This window comes from Anabas testudineus, chromosome 17 (assembly GCF_900324465.2).
Source record: "Anabas testudineus chromosome 17, fAnaTes1.2, whole genome shotgun sequence".
Taxonomy (NCBI): Eukaryota; Metazoa; Chordata; class Actinopteri; order Anabantiformes; family Anabantidae; genus Anabas; species Anabas testudineus.
The window spans coordinates 2,687,740-2,710,295 of record NC_046626.1 but is presented as its reverse complement, the minus strand read 5'-3'; the positions used below and the strand labels follow the sequence as shown (position 1 = coordinate 2,710,295).

The window sequence follows — 22,556 nt, the reverse complement described above, 5'->3', positions numbered from 1 at the left end:
TGATGTAGTTATACAATTTTTTTAGATCAATCTGATTTGTAGATTGCTCTGCAGCTCTCTGTGCTTTGAGGATAGTGCTGTTGTGGCTCACATAGAACAGGACTCAAATGCCTCAAACTGTTTCTCCTTAATTATAAAGCTGAGCAGATAACAGGATGTAAAAGACTTGTTTATTAACAATACTGACAAGTTGCATGGTAAACAGCAAGCAAGAAAATGCTCACAGGTTTTACCAAAAATCATCAGCAAATCAGCTAAAAAATTACTTTCTCAGACTCTCCTGATGCTGTTTAAATTACCTCCCAACTGTAACATGGTTGTAACACTGGGTTTGGTGGTTCAGGCCCACTGTCAGGTGCATTGATAAAGTGGAGAGAAACAATAACAAAGCAAAGCAGACAATTTTCATGTCTTGACAAAATCTTTTCTCCTGCAGCTCTACAGCCTTTTCCCCAAAACTGTACACAACACAGTAATTTTTCCATGCCATGAAAGATATGGATATTTTTCATGGCAGATATTTTTTTATGTATGGAATAAGGAAGTCCATTTATAAATGATTGTCAGACATCCAAGATATGCTAGACTCTCTCCATGGCAGCTCCTGGTTTTCAGCCTTGATCAGGGTAAAGGATATCACCAGGGATTGTATTAATGGAAATGCATACCATTTGGACTTTTTGAGAGGCCTTTATGATGTTATTTTCCAGTCATACTCTCCTTCTTTTGACACACATGTGGACCACATCAATGCTGCCCTTCAAAGACACCAAAAATACGGGAAAAACATGGCGTCAAACTCAACCCACAGAAATGTAATGTCTCAAAGCATATACTCTCATTACACATAGCCACCAGGTTGCTTTGAGTAGTGTGTGTAACAGAGACAGTGAGTATTTTCTGTGTGGCTGCAGAAAATCTTCAACATATATTGTTTAGAACATCTAATGCAACACCAAAAACACCAAATTCCAGGATGAAGAACTTTAAAAGTAATCTTACTTTATGTGGGTTAGTGTGGGTTAGGGTATGTGTGAAGGGGTCACACTGGCTGCAGTTTAACCATCTCACATTTTGAAGCAGTAAAGAATTTATGTCAAACTTTATTGAATCTGCTGAAGTGTTATATTCTGCATGTTGGCTTATGCATGTTAGAAAATGTCAAACTGAAGGTTCAGACTTTTTCTTTATAATATCCAATATCCTTCCAATATTGACATCTAGATAAGACTTTAACTATAATAATAAGAAGAAGCTACTCTTTCTGATTGTAAGAAGTCAGTTGAGGTGGTTCAGGCACCTGATCAGGATACCATACAAAGGCAAGCATCTGATAGAAATTTAATTATCAGCTTTGAGAAGAGTCATTTCAGATCCTCGTTGTCAAACTGAAATTTGGCTCCATCTGGTGTTCACAGACATTAAGCGTTGCAGTAGGCCTCAGTGTTGCTGATTGACCTCACATTAGTTGATGTTGCACAGGTGTGGCTTATTAGCAGCTACTTAAACTCAGGTGAATTTGTTAGTCATTTTGAATCACTTTTTCAGTTGCTCTGTGTTTTTCATGTCCACAAGATCAATAAGGTAAAGTTGCTCCACTTTCTTTTCATCATAAAAAAACAACAATGTACAAGACAGCTTTTTCTACTAAGATTATCCTGTTGTGCCAACCTTTTTAACAAATGTGTGCAACAAATGCAAGCTCACCTTGTGGTATTAAACAGTGTAGATCCTAAATGTCACTTCAGTAGCAGTATGTTTAACATTTTTCACACAACTGTCTTCTTTTATTTGCCTTCATGCAGGCTGAATATGAATCATCCAGGAGGGAACCTACACTCTTGCACTAACACTGGCATAGTAAATTCTGGGCAGCAGGATGCAGGGCTGCACAACACCTGTATACATCCAGGACAATCATCCCATCCACGCCACATCGCTGCCCGGCCTATAGTCTATGTTCATACACCAACTCCTCCTCCACCACCACCACCACCATCACCTTTCCTCCACTACCAGTGGCCACTACCCATGCCCTTATTTTATAACCCCCTTGAGGGCTTCCCAGGCACGGGTGAGTCTTAGTGCTTTATTTTTTCCCCACTGTTTTTATATATTATATACAGGGAATATTGTTGAATATAGATTTAATTCAGGCTGCATATCCAGTAACTTTTTTGTTTGTCAATGTATGTACCGTAAGATGTGCGTCATGAGGCTTTGAACTGAAATGTAGTAAGGCAGTTCACTCCATTATATTTTAAAACTTGTACAGCAATAAAAATGTCAAAATTCCAGCAACACACAATATATCAACTTTTCTAAACTGACATGTTTTCTCTTTGGCTTTAATGAGGGTCTATTAAGTGTACATGGCAAAGAAAACTTTAATAAGATAAAGCTTTATTGTCATTATACAGTCACACTTGGTACAACAGTACAACAAAATTGCGAATAGTATGGGTTCTGTGGAAGTAGAGTCAGGGCAACTGGACTGTGTTTTGTTGTTTCACTACTTAAGAAGCTTATTCAGTGTGTGTTGGGTAGAAAAGCACTATAGAATTGTAGACCATTTACATTCTGTATTCTGATGTTACATATGTGCTCTTGTCAAGTTGGGTGTTCCTGGCACACATAGAGGCCCAAAGCTTGAGGTGAACATTTGCCTCTATTCTGTCAGTTGTTTGTAAAACATAGTTGACGTGAAATAAATACTGCTTTTGTTACTGAGGCAGATGGTATGGCTCATTAAAGTGCCAACATCACCTAGTTTCCCCCAAATTTAGAACAATGAAGTATTAACTTTATGGGAAATTATTACTTTTACGTTGGTACTACAATTTTATCGTATCTGCACTTTAGCACATGTGCATTGGTGAGTGTCACATACTTGTGCAGTCTCTCTCCTCTGCACCGAAATGACACTCAATATTATCCATGCAATATTCTTAGTAGTACATGTGTTTATGTGAAATCAGATTGTGTAATGGTTTACATTTATTTCTACTACTACATAAATTACTAAAGCAAATTTTTGCTGCACAGTTAACTGTGATACACAATACTGTGAAATTGTTTTTGGTATTTGTTTTAAGCTTGAACAGTTGTAAAATGCACAAAGTTAACAAAGGCCCTGCCTCTTGAATGCAGTTCTCCTACCTGTTGAAATAGTGTCAATTACTTGACCTGGCTGACCCAACATACCATATGTGAATGTTATTGGCAGTTATGGTAACGTTTATGGTAATTTTTTTTTTTTTTTTTTTTTTCCCTTCCCTTTCCCCTTTTGTTTTAGGTTATGGTATCATCATGCCCCCGTTCCCTCCTTTCATGGAGGCTCCAGCCTACATTATGCCCTACCCTCACATCCAACCAGTGGACTACAGGCGTCTGCTCCACCCCCATGTTCATCCTCCCACTGCACCCTACCAGAACCCTAACCAGATAAGGAGAATTCGACCACCTTACTGTGTTGCAACAGAAACTGTGAACTCTGAGGTTCAAACAGAACCCACACAGAGAGGTGCTAATGTATGTAATTATGGTGACAGAAACCCTCTTGTCCCCTCAGATTCTGGACATGGAACTGCCTCAGTTTCTCCATCTTCAAGCTCTAGTTCTCAAAACCGAGACTCTGCCGAGGTCGATAACTTTGAGACCTGCACCTTAGCTGGCAGTAATGTGAGAGACTTCCATGTTAACAATGCTAACACAAATGTCACAGTCAAACATGGCTTTAACATCCTACATCCTACAGGAACACAGAGTGTTCAGGCATCTATCAGAGCAACTCTAGAAAAACAGAAGAACATTAAAGACGTTATTCAGGAAAATGTTCCTCCTTGCGGATATGGCAATTGCAATGTGTGGTCAGTAAGTTCTTCAGATAGCATAGTCCCCATATGCAGTTCTTTTCAACAAGATGATGTAATAGAGAGGCGTACCTCAATTGCTGACATTCAGATGAGTTGGGCAACTGCCACACCACAGGCAACTGTGCTAAAAATGGATGACAAGATGCAGCCTCAGAATGACCTACTGCCTTCAGAAACTCAAACTGAGCATGAAAAGTCTGTCAACCAAAGCATCAATGTTGCAGAGGGTTTATTGGGTTCCAAGGACAGTGAATGTGTTTATAAGATACTAAAACTACCTTTACCTCAGTTGAGAAGAGAAGACACTAACAAGACCATTCCCAATCAAATGTCTTCAAACAGCGGCCTGATGAGGAAAAAACTAAATGAGTCCGTTTGGTCAGTGGAGTCTCTACCCCTCTTTATACCCACTAAAGAATGGCTGACGCAGAATGGCATGTTTGACCCTGCAGTAGAAGAGGTTGAACATTGTGAACTGTCAACTCAAAATGAAGACGTAATTATTGATGTTGGTAAAGAAAGCAGTGAGACTTGCAGGTTTTCATTGTGTGACTCTGTAGGGACAAAAAGCTCCTGCTCTCCTGAGAAAGTGGCTCTCTTAAACTCTCCAGGTGTGGAGAAAATTATACCCACAGGTCTTTTGATTCTCCAACATGATGTGGGTGTGGAGACTGTTGATGGAACATGTCAGCAACTGTGTGTCCTGAAGGCTGACCTGAAGCTGGCTGAAGTGTCTCCATCAAAGGGACATTTGGTTGACTGTGGTGTCCAGTGTAATAAGCTACAGGAGAAGTGTTTATGTGAAGAGATGAAGAGCAGCATGGGACCAAAAAGAAGGCATCCTTTTAGATTTTCAGGTATTGTGCACCTTAATTCAAAAATGAAATGGTTGAAATAGCTCGGCTGTGCCCCATGTAGCAGAACGCTTTTTGTTTCTTGTAGACATGAAGACAAATAATGGCAGCACTGAAGGATTTTACATGACTGGACACATGCAGAAAAACCAGGGAACCAGTCAAGGGAGGAACAGAGGTTAGGAGTAACAGATGTAATGTTGCATGGATATAGTACATATTCTGATCAAATTTCAACTTGTTTTTGACGGTAGAAGTTAATTCAATAAGAGGTCAAACCATGACACTTAAATGGTAAACAATGTTTTGAATGTGTTAATTGGTTCAGAAAAAGAACGAGGCTTAAGATTTTAAACTTGGTTGGTTGTAAACACTCTGCTTTGGGACCATTATGCTTAAAATTAAATTGTGTAATGGAACCTGATAACTTGATAGCTTCCCAAAGAAGTGAAAATGCAAACATGCTGTAAACCACAGCAGAGAATCTGTATACAATTTGAAAAATTTTATAATCTCAAACAATAGATTTTGACTCTGTAAATTTGTAGAATCTTAGGTTATTTTGTTGTTGTTCTCTCCTTACAGGTTTAAACTATGTGTGGAAAGAAAAGGGATTTTATTTCTAATAGAATCTTTGTCTACAGAAAAGCCAAGCAGCCAGCAGGAACCTCACAGCAGACACTCTGGCAAACCTGGGAAAAAATGTGAGAATCTAAGCTTCATCCCCCTTTCACCTGACTGAAATGTATTTTATTTATTCTGTTGAGGCATCTTTGTCACCAAATGGTGTTTTTTTTTTATTTTTTTTTATTCTCTAGTGATACAGCATTAACTGATGCTCAATGATGAGGAGAATTGATGAGAAGTCTTTCATGCAGAGGTTATCATTTAGGAAAATGCTACCAGGTTGCAATAGTCTACAAAGGTTGAAACATTTCTGGTTACTTACGAACCTGCATCATGTTAGTGATGTAACTGAAAGAAATTGTTTTTTAATTCAGTTTATTATATTGTGCCAAATCACAAGGCAGTGTACAATGTTGGGCCTTACAAAACAACTGCATACTATTCTTCAATTTTAAGTTGACTTGTATATATATATATTTTTTTTTGCCTTAATGCAGTTTTTGCTTCTAGGGGGAAAGAACCACTGATGACCACACTGCATTTTAAAATATCTAATAAATGAATTATTTTTCAATAAATGTGTTAAGTAAAGTGACCTTGTGTTCATTTTTAATGAATGGCCGCCATGTGACGGTTTAATGTGGCCTTATGCTTAATTTGGTTAATTTTAGTTCATATTCTAGTGGTTTGGTTTTATGGTTTACAAGTACAAACAAAACAATACAAATGCACCTTATCATCCACCATCACTGAACCACGGGGCTAAAAGGGTTTGCCTGGGATGTTTTAAGGTGAGGGGAGCACAATAAGTTAATCACAGTAAGTGTAGAGTGCAGTGAGAAAGATGGCTTGTAGACCAGGCTGGTCTGGTTCAGGTAAGCCAGTGCTGTTGAGTTGACCACTTTTTAGGCAAGGGTCAGGGCTTTGAACCTGATGCAGGCAGCTACAGGAAGCCAGTGCAGTGATCAGAAAAGTTGTGTAATGTGTCCTGTCAGTTTGCTCAGATGATAGAGCAGTTGCCTTTAAACGCCAAATGGTACTCGTTCAATTCCTGGCTGTATATTTGTATCTGTGTACTGTGGGGTGTCTGTGTCGACAAGACACAGACACCCCACAGTAGCACTGTCATCTACTGCAGCTGTCCAGACGATGTATTATCAATACATTGCGGTAGTCAACCATAGATATGACCAGAGCCCGCACAATGAGTTGTGTTGTATAGTCCCAATGGTAGGGTAGGTAGGGTCTGATCTTCCTGATGTTAAAGACAAATCTGCATGCCCTTGAAACAGATGTGGTCAGTAATGTTCAGTTGATCATAATCCCCCAGTTTCCTGGCAGACTTGTTGAGGACAATCACTGTAGACCCTATGTAGATGCTGATGTTGTTGTGTTGTATTGTTCTTGAAGGGCTGGCAGAGAAGACGGGAACTTTTGCCTTGCCCAGGCAGCAATGTTGGCGAGGCATGTAGAGATGCGTAGTGGTGATGGTTGACTGTGTCAAAGGCTCCATATCAAGTAGAATTGAGACAGAACATTGAGCCTACCTTACCTACCTTCTGTGGACTGACCACTCTTGAAGCTGGACTGGTTGACATCAAGGAAGTCAGTATTAGAAAGGAAGTCAGTGAGTTGATTGTAGAATGCTCATTCAAGGGTCTTCGCCAGGCATGGAAGAAAAGAGACAGGTCTGCAATTCTCTAAAAGGGAGGGCTCAAGATTTGGTTTCTTAGGAAGTCAGGTGATCTGGGCCTGCTTAAGTAAGGTGGGAAAGGTACCTGTTGTGAAAGGTGTGTTAATGATTTGTGTAATGGCTGAATTCAGTGTAGATGCAGTTGTTTGAAGGATAGTGGAGGGGATGGGATCAAGAGAACAGGCTGTAGGATGGTTTAAGTATAGGAGGGTGGATGCATCATTCTCAGAGTAGAAAACAAGGTGAGAGATACTGTATACTGTTGGATGAAGTTTGTAGTATGTGTCTGTTTGGGGGGGAAGAGGACTGGGAGCTGATAGCTATCACCTTATTGGTAAAGAAGATGTCAAAGTCATAGGCAGTGACAGGTGGAGGGGGGTAGAGAAGTGACTCAAAAGTTGAGAAAAGCTTCCTGGTGTTAGTGAAGTGATTTTTTTAGTAATTTTAGTGACTTCTGATGGTGGCATGTGTGTGCAAATTTGCAAAAATGATTGATGAATAAATTCTCAGACTTTCTATGTGATAAAACACAAATAAAGTCATTATAGTGGGTGACTTTAACATAGAATAGAATAGAATACTGCATTGAACTCACTGCTAGACTCCCATTAATTTTATTCAAAATGTAAATAAACCCACTCCCAGTTTTAATCACACCACTGATCTTGTTTTGACATATGGTTTCTTCCCCAACACCCTCTTTTATCTGACAATTTGTGAAAAAAAAATGATTTTACTGTACTGTACTTATTGTACTGAACTTCATCTAAGAAAAAAATTCTTTTCTGAAAATGCTGTTGACAAATTTTAGGAACTCATTCCATCTTTTATTTCACAGCAATGTACCAATACAGAGAAGGGCAATCACCTTAACTCCAGTAAAAGTTGATTATCTTGTTCATAATAATGTAGCCTCACTTTAAACAATACTAAATACTGTTATATCCCTGAAAAAGAAGGTGCTAACTCAGAGGAAGCTAGCTCTATGGTACAATTCACAAATCCGTAGCTTAAAACAGACAACACTTAAGTTAGAAAGGAGGTGGCGTTCCACTAATTTAGATGAATCTTGTCTAACCTGGAAAGACAGTTTGATAATATATAAAAAAAAGCCCTCTGCAAAGCTAAAACTACATATTATTCACCATTAATAGAGAGAAATGAGAGAAACCCCAGTTTTTTTTCACCACCATCCAGCCAAGATTTAGAGTATATCATTGTACAGAAACCAGGCTGGAAAAGGTCACTAATAATGTTCTCGTGTCTCTTGTATCACTGTCTTTGTATTCGTCTTTGTTAGACCTTAAGGCTGCATTTGACACTATACCAACATTTTCTGACTCTACAGTTCATGGATGACTGCTCTACCAACTCCACCACAGCCATGTGCATAAATGTTGCTTTGGTCCTATCGACATATGTGTATATACAGTATATTCTATACACTATACCACCGGTCACTAATAGGCGGCTCACAGTCTGGGTCCGGACCCAGACTCTATCCTGTTCAGAGCCAGGACTGGAACCGACATATTATTTAGTTTTTATTCAGTTTTGGCAGACACTCATCTGACTGTTTCTACACTGCTACTCAGGGGCGCAGAAAACCCGCATTCCAATTGAAAACAGTGGCAGTGACAGGGAGAGAAATGTATAAAGTGGGCAGTGAAAAAACAAGTGAAAGAAAAGGGTGGAAGGTTGACACAGAGAACTGGGCTTTTAATCCGGAATGGGAATTTTATTAGTTTTTAACAAAAGCAAAAACACTGTGTTATGTTTGAGACAGTCATACAAAAACACAAAACACAAATACAAAAATGAATCCATCATCATTACAATGAGCAGAAAACACAAAAAACTGACTAATTAACCCTGATTTTCTGAAAAAAAAGAAGATTCCTTTAGCCTGTAATTTTCCTGCTCTGGTAAAATTTGGTCAAATATTACAAAAAGTAATAATAATCTAATAATGCAGCAGTATTAATACAGTTAAAATGCAGTTAAATACTTTTAACACAGTCTGTGTTACATATTTAGTTTTGTGTCACTAACTAGCACTAGTTTGGATCTTTCATCAGCTGTGTGTCTCAAATACTCCCTGCCCACATAAACAGTCTGCACATGGACCACAGAGTATGAATGCCAGAACCTGAACTGTCTCTACTGGTAGCTTTGACAAATTAAAGTTAGTTTAACCTTAACCTGTTCAGAAGACAGTTTGCTTACTCAGTGTCCACCTTAAAATCCGTTTGGGCTCTAAGTGCACCCCGTGACCAGTAACATCTTACTGGTCAAATGCTCAGTGGGCAGTATTAGACATGAAACGGATGTTCTGAACTTGAATGAACATCCCGAAAGAGAATTTACAGGCCATAGCATAGCATGTTTTCTGATAAGCTAATAGTTTAACTTAGCATGTTTCTTTATTCTCTAATGACTTATAGACTTATATGCCTTATAATATTTAGGATGGTAATTATATTCTTCAATAGTACTACTAGTACCAGTTAGGTTGAAACTAGATGGTAAATGGTCTGCACTTATATAGCGCTTTTCTACCTAGTTGGTACTCAAAGCGCTTTACACTGCTTCTCATTCACCAAGTTACCAAAAAACCCCATAATGATAATGTGAAAGACGTTTGTTTCAGGGTTCTGGTGATATCACTATCCAAAATGATAGCCTAGGTTAACAGCTCCTTCGTGAAGCCGAATAATTACACCTAAGTCACAAAAGAGGCAAAGATAGTAAAGAAGGATGGTAAAGTAAAAACTAACTGGCCACTGAAGAAATCATTGAAAATGCTGCTACAGCAAACATACAGGCTGAAGCTAAAGCTAGCTCCAAGTTGAGTGAGGCAAGAGTGCTGGAGGAGATAAGGAACTTCCGAAAAGACATGAATCAACAACACAACGAGAATAAAACTGAACTCAGCAATGTCAACCTAAAGATACCAGGGGCAGAAGGTTGAATCAAGAAAGTAGAAGACCACATTCAGAACATAGAGGAAACGGTAAAAGTGATACATCAACAAGAGACAAAACTACTGGACATGGAAGGGAGCTCCTGCAGGAAAAACCTAAGGATATACAACGTTCAAAGAATTTAAAAAGGAGTTAATCCATATTAGACTTCCCACACTGAACTGGGCTATAAAAAAGCACAGACTCCACCAAGCTAGGAAGAGGCAATAATCTTAGCTATACCGAAAGATAGGCTGTAGTGTCGATCATGTAGCCCAATATCTGTCCTTAACAGACTACAGACTGTTTACCTCCATCATGTCCAAATGATTAGAAGAATTCTTACCCATACTGATACAGAATAACCAGACATGAATAATTAAGATTAGGAACATCTGTATATACACATGTTATATAATGGAACTAGTCTGCCTGCAATAACTAACTGGACTCCATATTAACTTAAAAGACTTTAACTGTTATACTGGACTGCTGCCTACACAGCATGTAATCACCCATATGAGGATGGGTTCCCTGTTGAGTCTGGTTCCTCTCAAGGTTTCTTCCTGTTGCCTTCTCAGGGAGTTTTTTCCTTGCCACTGTCGCCCTCGGCTTGCTCATCAGGGACAATCACATTATTATGACTCATACACATACACTGTTCATGTACTGTTCTTTGGTTGTGTAAAGCTGCTTTGTGACAATGTCAATTGTAAAAAGCGCTCTACAAATAAAATTGAATTGAATTGAATTGAATTGTTATATACAAAGAATTTGATGATTAACGCAAACAGTTTAATCCTAAGAGGTTTGAGGCGGGGTTGTACATGGTTTCCACTACTTTTTGTGTTGTACGGAACCTTTGGCCCAACATATCCCAAAATTATATCAAGCAAATTGCAAGAAAGCAAAAGAGCGTGTTAGATGATATTTTAGTCTATTTGGGGAAACCTATGTCCACCCTACCTAAATTGATGAAGTCTTTAAATATGGGCAGTTGTCTGGATGTAAAACCATGGTATTATCATACAATTATAACCCCCCCCCCCCCCCCCCCCCAAAAAAAAAAAAAAAAAAAGAGATTAGAAGGAGATAACAAGGCAAATGAAATCCCTAAATTACCTGGATATTAACATACAAGAAAATCTTACACAATTATTTGACTGTAATTACATACCTATATGCAAAACAATTAAGTAAGATATAACAAGATGGAATGTAATTCCATCCCTCGGTTTTAGCTCGAGGATTGAATCTCTTAAAATGAATATGGATTACTATATCTTTTTCAGCCCCTAACCATAGAGGTAAACCAATACTAAAATCAATGAATAGGACAATTAATATCACGATATATATATATTGCAATGTAAAAGAGCCAGGGTAAGAATGGGGTCTACCCTCCTTCAGGGGGAGTTGAGAGCTATGGAGTGCTGGTGCAGCCCATCCTACTGTCATGGGGTTAGGATCGGACTCCATAACCACAGATGACTAGAAAGACAGGATGAGGTAAAAGGGTTTATTACAAAAAGAGAATATAATATTAATGTGAGGAGGTCCAGTGACGTCAAAGTTGAGGCGGGATGACTTCAAATGAGGTCTGAGTGAGAGCAGCAAGGTGAACCGGGAAGTGAGGAGATGGTGAGATGATGATCCGGAAGTGGAGAAGAGGTGAGAGGTGGATGATGTCACTATCCAAGATGGCCAGTGCAGATTGGAGAGCACATGGAGCTGGGAGAAACAGAATATCCTGTGGCACAGTGCAAAAGTCTATTACAAGGCTGTCCTTGACCTCTCCAGAATTACTATTGCCTAATTTTGTAACCTATTAAGGCTGGTTACAAGAAGGAGCAAAGTCAATATAGAAGCACAAACAATCCGATATCCACGATCCAAAACTCAGAGTGATAGGACAGTCGGGGGTCATACACAGAAAAGGCTGTTCCAATAGGTGATAGGTAGGGCAGATCCAAGAGCAGAGTAGAGGAGACGGTCCGAGGTCATACACAGTGAGATCCAAACACTGAGACAGAGTAGGGTAAAGGAGGGACTGGAAGCAGGAGCAGGTCCGATACAGAGAGGAAGGGAACAAGTTGGGTACGGAGAATACACTCACGGTACCGGAGGTTCAGGCAGAGACAGATCCAGGTGATAAAGAGTGTGGGTCCCATCCTGGGAAGGCAGAATACGGAAGATCACAGCTCAGGTAGAATGACACTCACGGTGCTGGTGGTTTAGGCAGAGGTAGGTCAGAACAGAAAGCAGGTTCGGTTAGGGGGGAGTCAGGCAGAGACAGGTTTCAGGTCAGGCAGGGTTTGTATGAGATAAGCAGTCCAAAGATAAATGCTGCACACAGGTGCAGACAATATGCAATCATCAGGTCACCTGACAGAGGAGGGAGAAAACATTTGGAACCACCAAGGCGAATCATCAGGATCAAGGGAACGATGAATGCAGCAATGTACAGAGACATCCTCGATGAATACCACTCCAGACCTCAGACTGAGGTGACCCTAAGCACACAGCCAAGATAACAAAGGAGTGGCCACAGGACAACTCTATGAATGTCCTTGAGTGGCCCAGCCAAAGCCCAGACTTGAACTTGATTGAACAAGAATAATTGCCTTCTTCTTAGGCCAACTGCCTAAAAATAGGTGTAAAATTGGTGCTAAAGGTGCTTCAACAAAGTATTGAAAAAAAGGCTGTGAATACTTACTACTGTAAGTGCATGTACATGTACTGTACATGTGATTTATTTGGTTTTTTATTTTTAATAAATTTGCAAAGATTTTAAAAAAACTTTCAAATTGCCATTATGGGGTATTGTTTTGTAGAATCTTGAGGAAAATAATGAATTTAATTTGTTTAAAATAAGGCTGTAAAATGTGGAAAAAGTTAAGTGCTGTCAGTACGTTCTGGATGCACTGTAAATAGAGTGTCATGCGCATAACTGATATCGGGGACGTTGACGTATATGTTGTATGTTTGCACTGTGCTTACTATTATTTCTATTATCATTGCTGTTGTTACGACAGTTAATATAAATATAATTTCTAATGTTATTATTGGTTGTTTATGTCATGCCATGATAATTGTGTATTGAATTATTACTATTTATTTATTAATTTCTTTCTTTTTAAGCAATGTATTATTATAATAATAATTTTTGTATTTATTTATTTCATTTTATTTTTTTGTTGTGTGTTGTTGTGGTTGCTGGTTGTACTCTTTTTAGCTAGGTGCTTGTCTCTTTCTCTTTTTACTTCCCTCTATCTCTCATTCTCTCATCTTTCGTTGTCCCCTCTCTGTCCGATCCTGATGCTGGTATTATATATGCCAACTGGACCATATTACAATAAATACAGATCACCAATCAAGAGAAGTAAACTACACCCTCATTATGCCTTAATAAAAACACATACTCCACTTAAAAAACAAAACAGACAGGATATAGTGAAAAAAAAAAAGAAAGAAACATTTTAAAAAGACTAGGGATAGAATGGAAGCTGAGTCCCTGCTATGCCTCAACATACATTAGTTGTAATGACATATTGGTCAGATGAGATTACCAATATGCAGTAGTTCTCTGTCCAGAACTGTTTATCACAGATTGATAAAGTCTGAGCTGAGGAGACTGGCTGCTAATCCAGTAAAGGAAAGAATATTACTTCAAATGACAGGATTTTCCCAAAATTCTATGCAACTCTGAAGACATCAGGAAAGGTTTTTGTGAACTACCATCATTCCTCTCCATGTCATCACCTAGTTGGACCAATAAATAGATGAATCAAATGCAAGCATGGGAGAAAAGGTAGGTAAAGAATTATTATAGCAAATGGAGAGATTAATAAATTACATATGGGTGGATGAATGAATGACATACACATGGAGGTAAAGGGTGGAGTTTGAGTAGGAAGGTCAAATGAAGACATGGATGGGAAGAACAATAGCAGGATTGCAGGGTTGTTTCAAATGAAGTAGAGACAAAAACAAAAAACAGGTTTGTTAGTGCTGTAAAATATGCGAAAAGAGATTAACATTGTGGTATTCAACAGATTCCGTACAGGAATCACTCAAAGCACTACAGCATTATGATATACATACAGTTTAAAAAAGACATTTCTAGGCATATTAATACATGCTGTTGGATGTTGAGAGTTTATCTAAACCAATATCCTGACAAAAGCCATTTCAATGCACATTTCAATACTATTTTCAAGATAAGCTGTGCTACCCAGAACATGGAGATAGTGTTAGTGTTCCAGGGACATATGAATCACACACTTTAAGTATAATTATGTTTGTGAAGACAAAAATCACTGAATTACTTAGTCAATTTGTCATTAAAAAGAGTAAGTGGCACTGATTGTAGCACTCATTCATTTTACCAACTGAACCCATTTGAAATCAATCCACTACTGCTCTTATAAAACACCAGTTCTTTACTAAAAACAGCGATGATAGTGCTGTACTTACAGAAGCAGAGGAAGAGGGTGTCAACACACATGGCATAGATGCTAAAGAATCCATGAGCAATCAGGTAGGAACCTATTACCACCGTCTGAGGGAAAAACACTCACATTAGAAACCTTGGTGTTTCAGGAGTAGGAGTAAGGTGTTGCTGAATTGAAAGCTGTTAGAAAAATTGTACAAAGAGTTATCCTTTTACATTTGTTTCTCTCATTAAACTGCCATTTGTTATAACTTAATGACCCTTGTGAAACTTGCCTTTGCCCTTGTTAGGTAGTGCATCATACTTTTATCTTAGGGAGTCATCTAGGATGTTCTGACTTGGAATTCACCTCGAGACAAGAATCAACTGTAATGTCTCACAGACAATTATTATCTATTCACCTCTCCCTCCCGTCTATAATCTATAAAAAGAATAAAAATCTATAAAAAGAACTGTATGTGTTAGATTCTTTGAGTTTTCAGTGCATGCTCCCTTGCGCAAGAAAACAACTGCCTTAGTAATCTCATCGGTGGTCCTGAAAAGTTTGTTTCAGAAATTTTGCTATAAAAAGCAGATCTACTGTGTCCTGTAAAGTATGTTTTTGTATTTCTCACAATTTTTGAATTACTTGCCAGTATATAATTAATGTGCCTCTAGACTTCATTATACAGTACTGTGCTAAAATTCTTAAGCCATCATTAGATTTGCTTTGTTTTGGCAATACTGTTGCAATATATATATATAGGTCAGCATTTGTCAGCTTCATCTGCATGCCAAGTTCCATCGGAAAGCCTTTTGGATCAACTTGTATCTAATTGTGAGTTTTACACACTGTCTTCATTAGAATCTGTGAGTGTGTGTGCGTGTGTGTGTGTGTGTGTGTGTGTGTGTGTGTGTGTGTGTGTGTGTGTGTGTGTGTGTGTGTGTGTGTGTGTCTGTGTGTGTGTTCATATTATGTCTGACCGTAAGGGGGACCCAATAGTAGTTGAGGCTAGGCACTTCCTCCTGGATAACAGGGATCTTCTTGGTAAAGAGGAAGAATGCAAACACACCTGAAACACACACACAGTCTGCATTAAAGATAGTCAGTGTGTTTCTATGCACTTCAGTAACCAGGTTACAATTGGATTTCTCGAGTAAGCTATTGTCAAGTAAACGGAAAACCTGGTTACCATAACCAGGATAGGGGATTAGAAAAACCTGATTTCCCCAAGTAGATTTCTCCTTGTCAACTCTGATTAGATTGCCATGTAAACATGTAACTTGGTTTCTACTGTGCTTTTTACAAGAGAGGACAAAGGATGCAGACAGGTCGACGCTCTAGAGTGAAATGCAACTAAGACTGAAACCAACACAGAGTGCCATGTAGACATCTAAATGGGTCACTTTTCACTGTGTATTTCTTTAATTCACACAGTTTGTGCTGTAAAGAGAAGCACTGTGACTGTCTCTCTTTCACAGCATTATCATATACATGTATATAAACACTCACTTTATTAGGTACACCCTACTAGTACCGGGTTGGACCCCCTTTTGCCTTCAGAACTGCCTTAATCCTTTGTGGCATAGATTCAACAAGGTACTGGAAACATTCCTCAGAGATTTTGGTCTATATTGACATGATAGCATCACGCAGTTGCTACATTTTTGTCGGCTGCACATCCATGATGCGAATCTTCCATGTCACCACATCCCAAAGGTGCTCTATTGGATTGAGATTTGGTGACTGTACTATTTGAGTACAGTGAACTCATTGTCAAGTTCAAGAAACCAGTCTGAGATGATTCGCGCTTTATGACATGGTGCGTTATCTTGCTGGAAGTAGCCATCAGAAGATAGGGACACTGTGGTCATAAAGGGATGGACATGGTCAGCAACAATACCCAGGAAGGCTGTGGCGTTGACACGATGCTCAGTTGGTACTAATGGGCCAAAGTGTGCCAAGAAAATATCCCCCACACCATTACACCACTACCACCAGCCTGAACCGTTGATACAAGGCAGGATGGATCCATGCTTTCATGTTGTTGATGCCAAATTCTGATGATGATTCTCATCCAAATTTCGCAGAAGAAATCAAGACTCATCAGACCAGGCAACGTTTTTCCAATCCTCTATTGTCCAATTTTGGTGAGCCTGTGCAAATTGCAGCCTCAGTTTCCTGTTCTTAGCTGACAGGAGTGGCACACGGTATGGTCTTCTGCTGCTGTAGCCCATCCGCCTCAAGGTTCGACATGTTGTGCGTTCAGAGATGCTCTTCTGCATACCTCGGTTGTAACGAGCGGTTATTTGAGTTACAGTTGCCTTTCTATGAGCTCAAACCAGTCTGGCCATTCTCCTCTGCCCTCTGGCATCAACAAGGCATTTGCGCCCACAGAACTGCCGCTCACTGGATATTTTTTCTTTTCCTGACCATTCTCTGTAAACCCTAGAGATGGTTGTGCAAGAAAATCCCAGTGGATCAGCAGTTTCTGAAATACTCAGACCAGGCAGTCTGTTATCTTGACCATGTCTACATGCCTAAATACATTGAGTTGCTGCCATGTGATTGGCTGATTAAAAAATTTAATATTTATATTATTTAATAATAAAGTGGCTGGTGAGTGTGTGTATCTCTATCTAAATCTATTTTTGGTTTCTATACAGTTAAAATGTGTGAACTATGCCAACTTAATGAGTTTGTAAACTTGCAATATTTCCTCTTTGGTTTGGTTTCTTTTCACATAAAATCCAAGCTTACCAGCATACATCACAAACTCTCTGCTCTGCTTGAAGAAGATTCTGTTACACAGTGTATGTTGATGTAGAAACTGATAATGTTATAACTGTACATAATGTAATAACTGCACATAATATAATAAAAAATTTAATAAAATTGGAATGAGATAATCTGCTACTAATGTAATAAAAATGGTGAATACTGAATTTTGTATTTGTTACATTATGTGCAAGTTTTTACTCCCACTTGTCTAAATCTATGTTAATGAATGACTTGATGAGTGGCCATCAAATAAATGGGTTATTTATTTATTTTGCATCATTTTCTTTGTATTTTCTCTCAACATTATAATTTAGTCCATATATGTGAATATCAAAGGAACTAGAAGACAGATTAATAAGCTGTTCAAGTTTAAGACAAATTAAAAACTGCATGGTTAATGTACTCTTCTGTAAATAGTGAATTTTGTACAATATGGACACTTTAAACATAGATCATGCAGGCCATGATGTGTAGGTTGGGGTGGAAAAGGAACTAGTTAATTGTCTACTTTTACAATTCCAAGAAAAGGTAAATTAATTGAATTTCCAGTTTTTCTGCATAAATTGGTCATGACACAAGCTGGATGGTCCAAAGTTCCTCCTTGACATTGTACAGGTCTAATCTGCAGCTACAGAAAGAGCTGAACTACTTTTTAAAACACTGTTGGTACAAAGAAAAAAGCAGCTACTGCCTACTTTCTCAATACTATGTGCATGTATTTATGTGCAATGTATTTACAACATTGAAAACAGACAATACAATGATCAAATCATTTAAAAAATGGTAAAAAAAAATGTACAATAAATATTCCAAAGCTGGCACTAGGCCCGAGTAATACAAAATAAACTATACAAAACACACAATTCAATATTCAAAAAGTTTGAGGGCTGGGGACAGAGAAAGGACTGCCGATTATTACATTGCTAGCTTTTAATACTTTTTTTTATTACATTATGTGCAGTTTTTACACTTTGTGTAGTATCAATATCTACTGTACATTTGGGTTGGTCATTCCCCAGGTTATTATTTTATTGTCCAACCAGATGTCTGTGAGGCACTGCACCTCAGTACGACTTCACGTTTGTTCGCAATCCTGCAGCACCAGACAAGACAGAAAAAACTGCACCAAGAGGGAAAATGAACTAGAGACCTATAGGTCTGAGAGCACTGTTAAAACTTGCATCACTACTCACCAACTCCTCCTGCTATCAGAACTTTACCCAAAAACAACAGACAGTCTGTGACCCTGTCTAGAACTGCAACCCTGTAGAGACAGAGCGAGAATAGGAAACAGAGATTGCCCGATATCATGTGCAAAGTACCAAAGCTGCTGTTAATAGTCACAGTGACAGAAAATGCTAACTTGCTCTAAATGGGTTTTTATTTTTTTTATATTCACAATGCAAAAGATATATGCTACAGGATAAAACGTATTAGAGACCTCTCTTTCAAAAGTTTCAAAAGAATTACAATAGCGGACTGAACTAACTAATCCAAAAAGCACCTCCTTACCTGACAACATTTCTCATCAGCAGGAAGAAGGCTTCCTTGGCTGAGGTACAGAAGTTCTTACCATAGATTGCCACCTTGTGGGAGACAAAATGCAGCTATAAATATAAAAGTGAACAATGGAGAGCTGGTATTCATACTAATGATCAAAGTGCAGCTTACCATGATGTAAGCATTGCGGTTCATGTAACGTATAAATCTCTCCAAACACCAGAAACAACATTTGAAACAGCACATAATGAACCTGGAAAGGCTGTTGTCAACACCTACATGGATATACAAGACCAGTACAGTGATAGTGATAGCAAATGTGTTAAAAAATAGGAAATTGATACAGCATATATACATGTGTGTGTGTGTATGCAGTGTGTGTGTGTGTGTAAACCTTGTAGTTTCTGCTCCAGATATTCTAGTATAATTTGGAGAAGTTGGACAACTGAAAGAATGACAGCTCCAAAAGCCAAAGACCCTGTATGATATCTGGAGTTGAAGAAACAGCTCAGTTTATTCTTGCACCACACTATCTACCACCAACTTTGGATTACATTTTTTTACATTAGATTAAGATTTTAGACATTTGCATATAATTTGACAAAAAGATGAAACAGGCTTCATTTCAATGTGTCTGCTGACCTGATAGCCCTACTAAATGATTTAAACAGTGGACATGGTGGAATATCTTGAGGCTTCCTCTTAGCCCAGTAGTAGCTAGCAAATGTACCAGCCAAGGTGCACTGCTCCAGGGCCATGCTGAAGTTGACAAGCCAGAGGAAGATCAGTAGGTTGGACAGCTGCAACAGGAAGAGGTAGCGGTGGAAGGATGTCTCCCCCCCATAGAAGGCAAAAAGACACTGAGAACCCAGACACAATACTGATCTGGACATATTTGTTCTGTTGAAGGTCTGACAGAGACATGAGGGAGAAACAGATGAGTAGAGCAATTTACTATATACAGTATTTAGGTAGTTTGTGCACATTTACAAACATGGACAAAATTGTTGGTACCCCTCTGGTAATGTCATGATCATGGAAATAACTTGAAACTGACAAAAGCAATAATAAATCAAAATTTACTGGAATTTAACCAAATTTTTGCTTTTGAATTGTGGCTCAACAGAATCATTTTAAAAAACAAACTAATGAAACAGGCCTGGATAAAAAATGATGGTAACCCTAAAAAAGATTAAAAACTGTTCGACCATAAAGACACGTTAAACGAAGGTACCGTATGTCCTCTGATTTGTCCTATGATTTTCATTGGTTAAATTTGAGTAAATTTTGATTTATTATTATTTTTGTCAGTTTCAAGTTATTTCCATGACCATTGTGGGGTTTTTTTTCATTAACAGAGGGGTACCAACAATTTTGTCCATGTGTGTATCCGCAGCATTGAAGCTGTATATTTCCAGAGTGAAGTTACTGGCCCTATCAACTTATCAGTGTTTTTCCTGCTTCTTGTTGTTTTTTGTTGCATGCTGTTCTTTTCTCTCTCCTCTTTTCACTCACCCCAACCAGTTGAGGCAGATGACTGACCACCCTGAGCTTGGTTCTGCTGGAGATTTTCCTCTTCACTGTCGCCTAGTGCTTGCTCAAGTGTGATTGATGGGTTTTCTATATAATTCTGTATACAGTAATATTTTGTAAGGTCTCAAACTTTAAAAACTGTAAAGTGCCTTGAGATGACCTGTGGTCATCTGTAACTGCTATATTGCTATACAAATAAAGTTTAATTGAACAAACCTAATTGTAATTATCATTGATGACCAACTGAGCTTTACAGGCCACATCTTGTCTGTATCAAGAGTATGTAAATTTGCCTTTTTTAACATGAAAATGACCAGACCCTACCTTTGTGAATATGAAATTATTGTGCAGGCACTGGTCATGTCTTTTCTTCTGCAACGCCCTGCTGACAGGGCTACCAGCATGTGCTATCAAACACCTCCAGATGCTCCAAACAACCTGTCTGGTGGTCTTTTCACCACACAGAAAAAGATCCCAAGCAAAGTTCTTCAGTTCAGTTGTCCCACAATAGTGGAACACGCTAACAAACTGTGCATGCTCAGCGAAAACAGAACTCTTCCACCATCTTTCTATGCACTTAAATCTAAAGAAATTAGATTAGAATTTCTCCTTGACCTATATGTTTTGCTTGTCTAGTACCTCACTTCCTAATCGCTTTCAATAAAAGTGTCTGCCAAAAGTCTAAAAGTAAATGTAAAATAAACCATCATGAATGACTTTGTAATGACTTCAATTAATATATTAATATTAAATATATTAATATCAATATTCAATTTAGGATAATACTGTATACTGTACCTTAGGGTTACAAGTACTGTTAGCATAGGGACAGTTCATATCCGGAGACGTCACTTTGTAGATGGCTTCACCAGAGGATGCTAGGTAACTGGTATTACAATGCCAGTTAAAGACACATCTGACAAGCTGGGTAGAAAGTTCATTGTATAAAAAAATCAAGATGTGCTAAAGTTATAACTTTCTTTTAATTATTTGGTCAAAAATATTAGAGAAGAAGAACTGTGTAGGAATTACAACCACATTCATTTACTGCCCCTAACTTTATGAATTAAAAAATATTTGGACAGCCGGCCTCTCATGTCTGTGAGGATTGTTCTTTTATTAGTAAACAAATCTAAAGACACAAAGCTGCCAGTAAATAAGCATCATTATACTGAAGGATAATTTACTGAATTCAAAACAAAATCAATTCCAGCAGAAATATTCAGGTAACTATTTGGCAGATTCTTGCCTGGTTCTGCTGGAGGTTTCTTCCTCTAAAGGGAGTTTTTCCTCTCCACTGTTGCCTAAAGCTTGCTCAAATGGGATTGTTGCATTTTCTATATCATTTTTTGTATAATTATTCTCTTTAAGGTCTTAAACCTTGCACTGTAAAGTGCCTTGAGATAACTTCTGCTCCTGAATTGAATGTTTTTATTCAGATTGGATTTCCTAATGGGGATTGTTTACACTGTCTAACCCTACGATGGGTGGTTAAACACTGGCCAGACACTACTTTTTACCACAGGAACATAGTCACACGGTCTAAGTGACTGAAGTTCCTACAATACATTCCTTCAAATTTGGCATATAATATTCATATCTTGAACTAATCTGAAACTTCCTAATTTCTCCATTAACCACCAACTCTATCATGGGTCTCCTCTAAGATGGTTTTAAACACATAGAAGAGCACTGGAGCAACCTACAACATTTTTAAGTCCAAACAAGTTAAAAGTTCTGCAATGACCAAGTCAGTCACCTGCAAAACAGAAAAGCAACTCAAACAGCAACTGCAGACAACAGCAATAAAAGCCTGTCAGAGCATCACCAGGAAGGAAACCAAGCATCTAGTGTTCTAGTATCTATGTTTTGGACTTCAGGTAGCTATTGCAAAGCATTTGCAACAAAATTTGATTTATTGTCCAAATATATTTAGCCACAAATAATGAAGTGTGTATAAGTGAAAATGGCTGTAACTCTACATGTGCCATCCAATATTATCAACCAAACACTTTATCCATTCTGCCCTTTATACAGATCGATCTTCCAGTTGTTTAGCATGTTTCAAAATAAATTGATGAACATAGCCAAAAGTCTTTTTGTTCTGTTGTCCAAATGCAACTGACTCATACAGTTGCATGCATATTTATTCTATATGCAGTACTGTGAAAAGTATTTGCCCCCTTTCTGATTTTTGTGCGTATTGATCATACTTATATGATTCTGATCATCCAATAAATTTTATTATTACACAAAGAGACCCCAAGTAATTACAATATTAGGATTTCATTCAATTA

At 38.3% G+C, this 22,556-nt stretch overlaps 2 protein-coding genes across 4 annotated transcripts in view; one reads left to right on the top strand and one right to left on the bottom strand.

Moving 5' to 3' along the window:
• The first annotated feature begins 1,546 nt into the window (after window positions 1-1,546).
• On the top strand, window positions 1,547-5,947 carry buc2l (bucky ball 2-like). Of its 3 annotated transcripts, none has more exons than XM_026374080.1 (6): window positions 1,547-1,584; window positions 1,806-2,074; window positions 3,296-4,732; window positions 4,818-4,907; window positions 5,374-5,433; window positions 5,867-5,947. In XM_026374080.1, exons 1-6 carry the CDS (start codon window positions 1,565-1,567, stop codon window positions 5,881-5,883), a joined length of 1,893 nt encoding a protein of 630 aa, XP_026229865.1. In that variant the 5' UTR covers window positions 1,547-1,564; the 3' UTR covers window positions 5,884-5,947. The 3 variants fall into 3 exon arrangements, with proteins under 3 accessions (XP_026229865.1, XP_026229866.1, XP_026229867.1); XM_026374081.1 differs by lacking the exon at window positions 5,867-5,947 and adding an exon at window positions 5,548-5,860; XM_026374082.1 differs by lacking the exon at window positions 5,867-5,947 and having other exon boundaries at window positions 5,315-5,434.
• Window positions 5,948-12,905: 6,958 nt separating this feature from the next.
• Window positions 12,906-22,556, bottom strand: part of LOC113171858 (choline transporter-like protein 5-A) — a 50,881-nt gene continuing 41,230 nt past the window's right edge. Inside the window, exons 17-25 of the mRNA XM_026374600.1 lie at window positions 21,058-21,145; window positions 19,369-19,637; window positions 19,121-19,215; window positions 18,898-19,001; window positions 18,739-18,812; window positions 18,420-18,490; window positions 15,429-15,517; window positions 14,489-14,573; window positions 12,906-13,774 (exon numbers count right to left, since the gene is read on the bottom strand). Of these exons, the coding sequence (XP_026230385.1) occupies window positions 13,677-13,774; window positions 14,489-14,573; window positions 15,429-15,517; window positions 18,420-18,490; window positions 18,739-18,812; window positions 18,898-19,001; window positions 19,121-19,215; window positions 19,369-19,637; window positions 21,058-21,145 (973 nt within the window). The 3' untranslated portion in view covers window positions 12,906-13,676. The remainder of the gene's footprint in view (window positions 13,775-14,488; window positions 14,574-15,428; window positions 15,518-18,419; window positions 18,491-18,738; window positions 18,813-18,897; window positions 19,002-19,120; window positions 19,216-19,368; window positions 19,638-21,057; window positions 21,146-22,556) is intronic.

Bases quoted from the DNA above. Each gene is read 5' to 3' on its own strand.
- buc2l (XM_026374080.1), top strand. From the start codon at position 1,565: ATGTCCACAAGATCAATAAG. The intron at 1,585-1,805 runs GTAAAGTTGCTC...GCCTTCATGCAG, and splicing joins ATGTCCACAAGATCAATAAG to GCTGAATATGAATCATCCAG. The intron at 4,908-5,373 runs GTTAGGAGTAAC...CTTTGTCTACAG, and splicing joins CAGTCAAGGGAGGAACAGAG to AAAAGCCAAGCAGCCAGCAG.